The sequence below is a fragment of the Sebastes fasciatus genome, chromosome 3 (assembly GCF_043250625.1).
Source record: "Sebastes fasciatus isolate fSebFas1 chromosome 3, fSebFas1.pri, whole genome shotgun sequence".
Taxonomy (NCBI): domain Eukaryota; kingdom Metazoa; phylum Chordata; class Actinopteri; order Perciformes; family Sebastidae; genus Sebastes; species Sebastes fasciatus.
The window spans coordinates 16,671,000-16,684,035 of record NC_133797.1 but is presented as its reverse complement, the minus strand read 5'-3'; the positions used below and the strand labels follow the sequence as shown (position 1 = coordinate 16,684,035).

General features: G+C 41.3%; 1 protein-coding gene across 4 annotated transcripts in view; it reads right to left on the bottom strand.

The window, feature by feature from the left end:
• npnta (nephronectin a) overlaps positions 1–10,871 on the bottom strand; it is a 56,871-nt gene extending 46,000 nt beyond the window's left edge. For 2 of the 4 annotated variants that reach the window (XM_074629283.1, XM_074629286.1), the window contains exon 1: positions 10,587–10,853. In XM_074629283.1, coding sequence (XP_074485384.1) covers positions 10,587–10,657 — 71 coding nt within the window. In that variant the 5' untranslated portion in view covers positions 10,658–10,853. Of the gene's footprint in view, positions 1–10,586 lie in introns of all 4 variants that reach the window. The other 2 variants (XM_074629287.1, XM_074629285.1) reach the window with 2 other exon arrangements.
• Positions 10,872–13,036: the final 2,165 nt, after the last annotated feature.

Here is a 13,036-nt window from a genome sequence, read left to right as displayed (position 1 = left end):
TGATAGCACATCAGATCATGTTGGTTTGTGCGATGTCAAACGGCAAACCTGTGTTGAAAGCCTGCCAGACCCGATTTGAATTCATCCTTCAGTTTGCATCGGTGCACCGCTGACACTCACAACTGAGAAGACCACATTACTGCTGGGTTCATTACAAGGCTTGTGAAACAGATTCGAAGCTACGTAGTGCCTGATGCCCTTGAAAATATGAAAATACAGTATGTCTCCTATCTCCATCTATTAAATTAATACATGTATGTGCCACTGTACCGTATATGTTCAAAGAACATATGACAGTGGAAGATAATATCATCCTGCTGCAGGGTGAACATGCACGCATTAGTGTTTATAGAGATATAGGTTATTTCCAAAGCACTGCAATTCCAGTAAGAGAAATTACAGCCGGATGTTTTTGTTATACCATGTTCTATTCTGCTCAGAGCGAGAAATAGCTTCTTGGCAGACAGTGCATGTGTATTACCTTTTTATCTGACTGTACCAAGGCTCACCACATATTTATGGAGAGAATGGGGCGAAGGAATGAGTCCATTTAAGGATACTGATGAAAACCCAAGCTGCATACTTTGAGAGGCTGGCTCTGAGATGTTACCTAAAATCTAGCAAAGTAAAAAATAAATCAGAAGCAGGTGTGTGTAGATCACTGAATAAATCCAATACGACGTGAACTGACTATGCAGGTTATTAGTTGTACACAGGAAACACTGTAATCTGGTTACAAAACAGAGGAGAGATTATCTTGATATACTTCTTTTACACAATGGATTCCTTCTTTTGTGCCTAGATGAGAGAGTGAGGTTGTTGCTCAGTATTCAAGGCACATCCTTTGCCGCTATCCCTGCCTGTTAGTGTCTCTATGCCAAGATGAGGAAATGCTAATGCTTGGCCCCGCTGCCAATCACCTCTTTGGAAAAAAAAAAAAAAAAAAACCCGATGGATGCTAAGTGAGAGTGGCAGATCCAGGGAAAATGTTTGTCTGCTGCCTGGAAAGCAGGGAGGCAGTCAGGCAGGGAAAAACTCCAAGTAGGAGAGGAGAGGAGACTGGCAGTGCATACATATTAAACACTAATAAAAATAAAGAAGAGTAAAAATATATATTATGCATAGAAATAGAAAATATGTATTTGCCTGACCTATAAAAACAGCAAGATATTACACGTTTGCTGAGTTGTATTGACTCAATATACAAGTAATAAATAAGTATGGGAATAAATATGTAAAAAGGAATAAACTAATGCCGGGTACACACTACGCAAAAATCAAGCAGATTTTGGGCCTGATTCCACCCTCCGACAATCGTCAGCAAGGCTCCGATGATTTTTTGATGGATCTAAATGTTATCCTTCCAGATATTCCTGTCGTGTGAGCTATAAGAGTGTTTTTTACATCCCTCGATATCTGCTTGGAAGTCTATCCTGGCTGCACGATTTCAAATCATAAATATTAAACATGTTCAATATTTACGATGGGATATCCTATTGTGTGTGGGGGAACCCCGAGGACAGCCGATGACACCATCATGTAGGAAAGAAAGATAGCCAGTTGCGAATTAAGCTGACTTAAGCGGAAGGACAACCACCGCCGTCATCGCGGCAACAGTTAATGCAAGAGGTAATGCAAAACACAAAGCATAAAGTAGTAAGATAGACCTCAGAAATGGAGGACCTACTTGTTGATTTGTGGCAACAACACAAGTGTTTATTTAACATGTCTCCATGACTTCATCCATCCATCCTTCATGAATTTTCAGTACAAAGTAGAGCAAAAATAACATCACTAATCCTTCCTGCCGGTCGTCCACCATGTTTGTTTGCACTGAAGTCACGTTTGAACATGAAAGATTGTTTTTTAGTCGGGATTCTTGATGTTCATGAATGAATCTGTTAGTGTGTGATGAGCTGTTTTGGCCAAATCATTCCTCCCCACACACTATAGGAGCAAAATTGTTAAATTTATCATAACATGTCGTTATGTGTTGGGTCTCTCACATTTTCAACATCTGTTAAGATTGTAAATATCTTTTAGTGTGGGGCACTAAGCTGCAGATGGAATGTAAATATCTGTAGTATATACAGTACAAAGGGTGCAGATGAAATGTCAAAACGTAATGTCAAACTGTAAAAACATCTGTACAGTGTACAATATATACATAGATAAGTAGTTCTAACTGTAAGTATTGTAGTGCTGAGGAAGAGGAGAGGAAACACAAGGAAAAGGAGAGGAAAGGAGAAGATAGGAAAGGAAATTGAATGAAAAAAAGGAATGGAAAGGTCTGGACAGCAGCCAGGTTTGGATGTCACTATCTCTGCTAGTGACATGCACCCACCCACAAACACATGCCCAAATATGGCACCTGCTGTCCCTCCATACTGTAAACTACATAAAGCATCTCAGCCTGTGGCAAAACTCACTTCATTTGCAGGATGGTGGTGACGCATTTAAAAAAAAAAAAACACAGACACCTGTCAACCTCCCATGACATTTCAGTGATTTCCCCTGATGATCTAGTACACTCTTTAATGTATTCATGCGGTAATTATCATCTTAGAATATGGAGGCATCATGTGGGAAGAGTTTATGCTGCGACGGCGCACCTGCTCCTCCTGTAGAACCCAATGGTGTCATTTCCTGTGCAGTTATATGACATTACAAAGCAATCATTGCATCGGATGACTCCCGGCAGAAAGCTGCCCATGCCAGATCACATTTAACAGTTTACAAAATATTCTGTGGCTTAAATAGATGTTTTGATTTCCAAGGCTCCATCAACAGTCCAGGTTTATTGGCCTCAAATAAAAGCTCTTTTCAAATACCAGAATCTCTGCCATAGCACTAGTCTTGTTCCTTGATCTCTCAATTTAGAAATTGATTTTTTTTGTTTTGTTTTGTAACATCAAAACTAATTGCGTGACTGACGCTTGTTATTCTGCCAGCTCTTCTTCTCTCGCCTATTTCTTTATGTCTCCACAAGTTGCTTTTAAAATCACATCTAATGGTGTTGATAGCCAGATGTTGTTTAGATGACTAATATGCCGCTAATAAGCTTCAACTCCACAACGCCGGCCAATGTAGTCATCCTGTGTGAAGAGATGTGATGGGAAATGTCCTCATTTGGTATTCACATTATTTTGTTCATTCGTTAAGAGCCAAAAATTCACTGGTTCCTCCTGTTAAAACGTGAATATCTATTGGTTCTCTCGGTCCTCTATTATAGAAAATTGTATAAATGTGGGTAGAGCTGCAACAATTAATCAATTAGTTGCCAACTATTAAATTAATCGCCAACTATTTTGATAACCGATTAATCGGTTTGAGTAATTTTTGAGAAGAAAAAAGTTTAAATCCTCTGCTTCCAGCTTCTTAAATGTGAATCTTTTCTGGTCTCTTTACTCCTCTATGACAGTAAACTGAATATCTTTGAGTTGTGGACAAAACAAGACATTTGAGGATGTCATCTTGGGCTTTGGGAAACACTGATCGACATTTTATAGACCAAACAACTAATCGATTACTAAAGAAAATAATCAGCAGATTAATCGACAATGGAAATATTTAGGGCTGTCAAAGAGTTAACGCGATAATAACACGTTATCGCAAATTCGTTTTTTACGCCACTAATTTCTTTAACGCATTAACGCGATCGTTCTTTTGACGATTGTAGCAGGCTCAGTTTAAAGCTAGAATGAAAATACTGGAATCATATGAAATTAAAAATCTTAAAGAATCAATTGGTACCAACCATGTCATACTAGCTTCTCACAAAGGAGGTAAATAACGCTCAAAACTTACGCTAAATTGTAGCTAGGAAAAACTGTCATGACCATTTTCAAAGGGGTCCCTTGACCTCTGACCTCAAGATATGTGATTGAAAATGGGTTCTATGGGTACCCACGAGTCTCCCCTTTACAGACACGCCCACTTTATGATAATCACATGCAGTTTGGGGTGGGTCATAGTCAAGTCAGCACACTGACACACTGACAGCTGTTGTTGCCTGTTGGGCTGCAGTTTGCCATGTTATGATTTGAGCATATTTTATGCTAAATGCAGTACCTGTGAGGGTTTCTGGACAATATTTGTCATTGTTTTGTGTTGTTAATTGATATCTAATAATAAATATATACATACATTTTCATAAAGCAAGCATATTTGCCCACTCCCATGTTGATAAGAGTATTAAATACTTGACAAATCACCCTTTAAGGTACATTTTGAACAGATAAAAAAATGTGCAATTAATTTGCAATTAATCACGATTAAATATTATAATCTATTGACAGCCCTTTATTTGGGTTTTGGAAGCAAAGGAATTTGTAAACATCAACTTGACACTTTGAAGACCAAAACCATAAATAGAGAAAATAAAAGGCTGATTAGTTGCAGCCCTATTCTTTGTACATGCATATCCAAAAAAGATTGAGGTTGATGAAATGTAAAATTATCATCATAATGGAAACAACAGACAGATGAGGCAGCCATAACAATCAGATGGAACCGAGAAAAAGTCTATTTTGGCAATTGAATGTAAGATTTCTAGTTGTTTTTCCAGTAGCAGGAAATGATAATGTGGTAGAGCTGATATTTTCTTTGCCCAGAGGATTTTAACAAAAATAAATATATATCTATACTGTATATATGAAATTTTCTCAACATGCCGGGATCAGAAGGGCACGACATTTGACTCTGAGCATATGACGTTAAGAAGACGGTGAACAAAGGAGGAGAGTTTGAACTCCTACGGGCTCCCAGAGGATGGTGGGCGAGAGGTGTCTGGGGGCAATAAGGAGACAGGGACCTCATGAGACGCAACAGGTCCTGCATTATTGAATCAAATAGTTTCCTCTAATTCTTTCTCCTATACTCTTATACATATATACATTTCCATATATAGATATACTGTATATACGCACTCATATAGTGAATATGGAATCCAGTTTCATGCTCTCCGTCCTCCCTTCATGCTGAATTCAGCTGGAGGCAGTCGTGTACCGTAACGCGCTCTGAACTTGAAACTGAAGGTTTAATACAAGTCGCCCGCTCACCGATTCATCACACCAACACTGCAGCAATAAACATTTTCTTAGAACATTCATGGCTTGAAATTGACGATGAATCTCAATTAACGATGGGAGTTACAGTGACGCCACACAAAAAAAGAAGAGCATTTTGTCAGATACATCTTGTCCCAAGTGATATTCTACTGAGCAGGAAGCTGGCATATCAAATGGACTCGAGCATAATACCTGTATTTATTACCCTGGGGCTCTGAATAATGATCCCAAATTACACTAAGCCTTGAAGGAACTCAAGCAGATAATTATTACCCTTCACGCATGCCGTGTGACACCTCTTCTCAAGCACACACCATCAGACAAGGTTCTTCCAGGAGAACCTGAGAGGTTGATATTCACTACGGGGACGCCATCCGTCTTCCATTGTTTTACTAATGGATACAGAGCTGGCCGATATCCCCTTCCTGACAGTGAAGAGCAGCGAGTCCATCGCTCAGAGGAGCATTGTGGGGTGTAGCATGATAATCAGGACCATGAAGGTATATAATTTAATCTATCTATCATCCATCCATGAAATCATACTGAAGCATGCAAAGCGTGCCCGTTGAATGGATTTCTCTCACAAACACCCATAGTTGTTGACGGCTGCACTTGTAGCATCTTGGTATGAAAGACTTGCTCGGACCTGCCGGGCTCAGCTGAAGGCATGAGCTTGTGGAGTGAAAAGGTGTCTGGCGTCTTAATGAGCCACCTCGGCCACACGCGCTGCCAGATCTGCACGCAGACTGCCAAGTCTATCACATTAACACTCATCGCCATGTGGGATATTGAGTAATATCTATCTGAGGTAAAGATTTAAAGTGAGAAATCAGCTGGCCTATTAAAATAAATAATTTTCCTTACAAAGAAGGCATATCGGAAGGTATTCACTGAGTGGCCAAAAAAATAAAAACACCTGCATGATGTAATGCAATGCAACACAATAGCTCTGCAATAAACGCTACTAAAATGTCTTTGTTGACACTTCTGATGTAAGAATATGTGTTTTGACTCCATGCTGTGGCACTTCTCAGGCTGCACTTCAATAGAGCACCATAATGAAAGATGTCCCCCTCATTCACATCTATGGAAGAGCAAAATGTTGGAAACATCTTGAAATATAATGCAAAGCAATACTTTCTTTTACATTATGTTACATTGCTTAGACTTTTTTGTCCTAAGTGGCTTACAATAAGTGCATTCAACCTCCGTAGGAACAAGAGGTAGATGTTGGCAACAACTGTAAGTGCACTCGTTCCAAACAAACCGCTAAGAGCATGTTCAGTGCTGCAATACAAGCGCTAATAGGATGTTTTCTTCTAAAGGGAATGAAGCGCTTGTAAGTACTAGCATGGCATGTCTACAGTAGATGTAGCCTGAAAAGGTTTTTTACAGCAAAAGACTCTGTTGTCCTGACTCCAGTGGGTTTATTTCACCGCTGTGGGATTCAACACCACCGACTACAGACTTACAAATTAGCACAGAATCAAGTCCGGCACAGTGTTAACATTTAATAAAGCTGGGGTAGACAGTTTTACTGGAAAAGGCAAAAGAAAGCTTCAGAATTTGAAAATACAGCCCTCCTCCAGCAGCTCTCCCCTCTCTGTCCTCAGCCTGCCCAACCAGACAAGCACAGGCATAAGCATGCGCTTCATACAGTAACCTATACGAGTGCTAGTCATTTATTTCAAACATCATCGCAATCGTGATTATGATGCCGACGCCATTATATAGCAGCACTGTGGGCCTGTAAAGCCCTTTGAGATGACGTACTGTGATTCGAGGCTCTAGCGAGCTACATAGCTGTGAGCTTTTGGCTACGGCATAAACTGTATACAAGAAATGGACGGTTTGACGACTGCCGTTTTGAAGCCTCCAGTTCGGCATTTTGGCCATCGCCATCTTGGTTTCTTGCAACCAGAAGTGATATGAGAGGGTGGAGCTAAGTACAACCGAATGCTGAATAAGACGTTTTTAGGCGACCAAAAAGGTTATAATGAACTTTCATGAACTGAAAACACACTGTGAAAGGGTTAAAGTTCTAAGACGAAAACACAAACAACTCCCGGACCGGATAACGCTGTGGTAGCCACCTGTCAATCACAAGGTAGCCACGGCCTAAAGCATACCCTGCTTTATGGTCTTTTTCACTCTAAATGGGACCATAGTTTACTAAATGAACCTCATGCTGTATTGAAGAAGACTTGAAGCTAGCAATTGGGACCATAAACTCATGTTTACAATGTTTACTGAGGTAATAAATCAAGTGAGAAGTAGGGTCATTTTCTCATAGACTTCTATACAACCAGACTTCTTTTTGCAACCAGAGGAGTCGCCCCCTGCTGGCTATTAGAAAGAATGCAAGTTTAAGGCACTTCTGCATTGGCTTCACTTTTCAGACCCCGGAGTTGCCCAGTGGGCTACGGTTGGCAGAAGGTTTAACTATGAGCAACATTTTCTCTCTATTTGAAATGCTTCGCAGATACTGACATGTGTTTTACTGCATTTATTGTCAGTCACTCTCTTTTGATAAGTCCGTCTCCCTTTTTGAGGGGGGTTTTGGGGACGTGCACGCTCATCTGCATTCGTAGAACAGCCAATAGGAACGCTCTCTCTCTGAAATGACCTGTGATTGGCCAAAGTCTCCCGTCACGAGCTTAGAAAATCTTTTTAAAACCTGAAAAAAGAGCCTCAGACCACTTGAATTACAATATGCTAAAAGGTTATTATGATTTTATTTTTGCCCAATGACGCCCTTATATATGTCTAACCCAGTTTTAAATCACAAACCTTGTATTTATTACAGGAGTGTTGAAAAGCATTACAAAATGTCTGGTCACAGAGTTTATTGTGAAACAGATTGTGCACACAAGCTGCCTAACCTTGCTGCAACTCGCGCTACTCCCTTTCTTTCTTTCTTTGTATAAAGGACACAGCAAAATGTCAATGTCTATGCCGGTAATACTTCAGTTCCATACTAGGCTGTTATGGTGACCAGTGTAGGTTTAATCGTCCACGATATTTCAATACAGTGTATAGTTTCTCAATGGATTTCCAATAACTCCCAATCTGTCCTGTTTGCTGAGGGAGAACGACAACAGAATAGCTGGAGAGAAGTTATGTTAGCCATAAACTGAAACGCTGTATGCTGAGTTTTTCCACCGGTATCTGATAAAGTTCATATGTCTTGTTTAGTGAGGTACAGCACTTGAATGCATGTTACTCAGTAAAAGACAACACTGAACAGTCAGTCAATGGAGTCTGACTCCATTTATTGTTCACGCTCAGAAAACATATGGCAAGGTTACGCTTTAAATCTCTTCTACGGCTCCTAATAAAGATGTCGGCACACTCTTCATTACGACGTTGTGACATACGCTAGATGTTGAACACTGAGAAATCTATAAATGTAGTATTTTTCTACTTCATACTGCCTGTTGGGCTACCCATAAAATGTGACTTCGGCAGTATTTTCGCACTCATTCTCAACCCCTGAAAGCCCAAATGTGGGTCTGCTATTACAACGCCAACACAACCTGGCACCAGTCCACGGCTTTGGATTATTACCGAGGAGGTCTGGTATGTGTTGCTTGGCTGAGTTGGACTTTTAGTGACATCACTAGGGAAGAATATCCTCTGCTGCATGTGTTCCCTTTCATTTAGGCGTCTATGTTACATGGCAGGAAATTGGCTCTGTTGGAATAAAGAGTGGCAACAACAACAGCACAATGTTTTTAGCTGGTAAATGTGCACAGCTCTGGGAGAACAAAATGATCTTGCCAATGATGCCCGTGAAGGACCCTTCAGGACTAGATGGATAAGCCTGTTAGCAACGCTCTCTAAAAGGCAATAAGTAAGAGAGAGCAGGTAATAAATGGCTTTTTTTTTTGCTTGTGCTTGGTCTCAGGGGATATTCTCTCAATGAATTAATATTGAGGCAGAGACTCAGGCCCAGGCAAGTTTATACCCATAAAAAATGTCAAATTATGGTCATGGTGACAAGCCACTCCATCAGCAGGGATGTTAATAATGTGCTGCTGCTGCTGCTGCTGATAGGTTAAAGCAAATGATCATTACACAAAGGCAATGCGTGAAATACAAGTTAAAGCCGCCAGACCGTGGCCCGTCACACAGACATTAGCCAAGGTGATTAAGAAAAAAAAAAAAGAAAATAATAATATTGTATGTGCTCAACTCACATTTTCTGTAATATTTCTGCTTCATTCTCTCACACACACTTTTACTTCTCGCTCGAACCTTTGATAACCAAATCGCTTCTTCTGAAACACTTTTGAACACAGCAGCAAGAAAGTGAATTGAATTGAAAGAGCAGAGGAGGAGAAAAACAAGTCTCTATACCTCCAGATGTCAGAATCTATCAACAAGCAGGTGGAGTGGCAGTCAGTCTAAAAAAAAGGGGCTTTTATTGAAATGCGTGCACACTATTTCAATAACAAGTAGTTCCAATGATCTTCAAAAACTTTTTTCATTCATTTGAATATTTGAAACATGAGAGAGGATCCTGCTTTGGGGGCCGAGGCTGTTTGACAGAGATACACGAGGAAAAATAAAGTACAATACTTGGCTGCATTCTCTGCTGGAGATGCAGGAAATTTGGCAGTAGGAGTCTGCGTGCGTTTGTGTAACTCTCTCGCTGTTTGGATGGTTTTCAGTCCAATTTTTATTCTGAGCTCTAATCCAGCTCAATATGACACAGAATAAGAGATGGAATAGTGTCGATTTTACTCACCTCTTTAAACTCACAAATAGTGCAACAAATGAGTATTCTGCAAGTGAACATGACTGGAGCAAACACATTTTTGGAAAGATGTTTTTACATACTTGTTTCAAAGGAATGGCCCAGGGTTACAGCTAAATTACAACTTGGTTTTATGATGCATGGTTGTAAAAAGGTGGGGGAAAGAATCCATCCATCTTATCATGTTCATTAACTCAGATGCACCTATAGGCAGATCCAAATCTCGGACACACATGCATTCTTTGGGGTCTGGCACATTCTGCACACCTCCAGTCTGCACATACTTCATCAGCTTCGTGTTTGAACATGAAGCACCGGGCAACGTGCTGTCACATCACTTTATAATCAGCCCTGATATCTGCACACTAAGACAAGATCACCGCTTGGTGGGATGTTTGCACATGGAAACACTGCTGCTGCTGCTGCTGCTGCTAGAACAGCAATGTGTGCTCTGGGAAGGTTTGGATGCACTTCTTGGATTATTACTGTTTGCATCATAACAATAAAAGTTATATAGATAATAGACTGGATCACCACGAACCAGCTTGGCTTTACGCACAGGAGCGCACACAATTTTAACAAGAGCAACATGTTTTGCAACCACTCTCCAGCAAGTGTGCTATATCTTTATAACCAAAGGTGCAGTCTCTTTCTTCAGAAACAGCCGGATTGAAGTGTGATGCAAGATCTTAATCAAAATCACCGTTATTTCACAAAAGCATCGGCTTCTGCAAATCATGTGAACCATGTGCACTTACCTGCCGTCAAAGTCTGCACTTGCTCCAAAGCAGCAGCAGCACAACAACATCAACTTTATCCATAAATCCATGATAACGCGCCCACGCTGCTTTTCTGTTGTTCTGCGTAAATCCAAAATCGCCGGTTATAGGAAACCGCGGAGGAAACAATCAGACAGCAGAGTTTGTGAGGGCGCACAGGTAGGAAATGTCTGCTGACGTCCTCCCAGACTGTTCATGTGCGATATTCAGGAGGTGCAGGAGTGGAAACCAGTCCGAGTGACCCCAATGTGTGTGAGTGAGTGTTTGTGTGTGAGACGCGCACAGCTCTCTCGCTCTCTCTCTCTCTCTCTCTGTGTCTCTCTCTCTGTGTCTCTCGCTCGCTCGCTCTCTCTCTCTCTCTGTCTCTCTCTCTCCTCACAAGTTCAGTCAGCCAACAGCACCCACTGCAGTCAGACCTCGTCTCCTCGTCTCTTTTAAACAACCAGCGGTCAATAAAACATCGCGCAGATCCAGCCGGCAGCACTTGTGGGACTGTACGTGTAACGTCATGACCCGCGCAGCCTAGAGGAGGAAGAGTCGCCTCCAGATGCGCGTGCTTTTGGAGATGCCTTAATTAATTGCGCAGCCTGCTGAGGCACGCAGGTGCATCGGCCACCCAGGTAGATATGGTGCTCAGTGCTCACACACAGCAGAGACGACGCAGTGGAAATTACTGGGGAGGACAAAAAAGATCAGTAGCACAAAATACAAAATGAGCGGGTTTGATACTCTTTCCAGAGTATACTTGAATAAGACTTTTGTTGAACCTGTAATTATTGTAAATAAAAACACTAAGTGATATGGCTTTTGATTGAAATTGTTTTTTTTTGTTTTTTTTATGGCATAATGAATCCAGACAGATTCTGTCTTTTCTTTGTGTCAGATATTTCCTCTATTGCATTATTGTTAAAAAAAAGTGCACTTAAAAACCTACTGTGCACATTAAGTTGTTAAGTTCAGCATACCTACTACCATAATGTTAAAAACATGGTAAAGGCACAAAACGTGTGCTGACATCTGTGAGAAGCATATTCTATCCAAATGCCAAAATCATTAAATACCTGGCTCATCAGCTGCTTTTCTTGAACTTTGCACAACATCTTGAACATGATGCACCCTATATGAAATTGCTTAGTGGCATCCAAACCACTATTAGGTTTGGGAAAAAAACAACATGATTGGACTTAAAAATACAACATTTGTACAGTGAAAATTAAACTTGAACGTTGATCAGAAAATCAAACGAAGGAACTGCTGAACTTAAGGCGGGGGACACAATTCCCATTCATTGTCTATGTAAGCAGTCGTGCAATGCATTCTGGTAGCGTTGTATTGCCTTTCGAGAGAGAGAGACCAACACAGTTGGCTGCTCCTCATTTGCATAAAATGTGGCTTAAGGCTACTTTACACAAGTCAGGGGCGTCCAGCACAACTCTCCACCTCTGGAAACTCCCGACAAACTTTTAAACTAACCGTTGTCAATTCTAAAATGAGACAGATTCAGCAACTGCATGGCTTATTTCTCACCTCAGTGAGAAAACAGTTTCTAAACGACCCGCCATGTTGGTTCCGGTTTGAAAGCTGCATGGGAGCAGCAACCCACAAGTGAGGCGTTCATTCAATCTTGTGCCTATAGTGGCAGCCCATCAAACGTCCAATGCTGCTAAGCGACGCAATCCCTCGCATCCTCTGTGTACATGTAAAATCAGTGTGTCTTTTCACTCTTTAAACTACATCACCACGCTCCCGGCGCACTTTCTCTGAGCGTTTTCTGTTGCTGCAGATGGGTTTATATTGTAGTTAATAGAAAGCAGTGACTCTCATACAGGAGCTAAAGGGTGCCTTGCGCGGCGGTATCACACGCCGACAGCCGTGACAAAGCCTCGGTATTTGACGCCCTGGGAATGAGAACAGACTGTTATATTAGTAGAGTGTAATTATCTGCCTGTAGCACAAAATTCTGGACCCTGTACATTCTCTATTGGCCCTGCCCGCATCCACGGCTATTAACCCCCCCCCCCCCCCCCCTAGTCTTACGCCCCTGACGCAAAGGCAGCACTTCGTATTGAAAGTCTGGTGAATTGCTCTTCCTGTCTGGGGGCAGAATTATAAAGGTCTGCCTCATTTTCAGACTTCTGCCTCAAGAATCAGAGACGTCAGTCAATAAAATAGTTCTCCATTAAGGACTCAATGGAATGAAAGTGGTGGGGGTGGGGGATGACAGGGTAACTAAACGGCATCATTTCCAGTATAATGGAGCAGGAGATGGATGAGATGAAGGTTTGATATGATTAGCCTACTGCGGCTTGTTCACAGTAACCGCCATCTTTTGATACATGGCACTGTTGCCTTGTTACGCCCCGTCTCCGACTTGATAATAAATCTATGCGGTGGCTCAGAGGTTTGACATCTCTAGAAGCATGTGATCG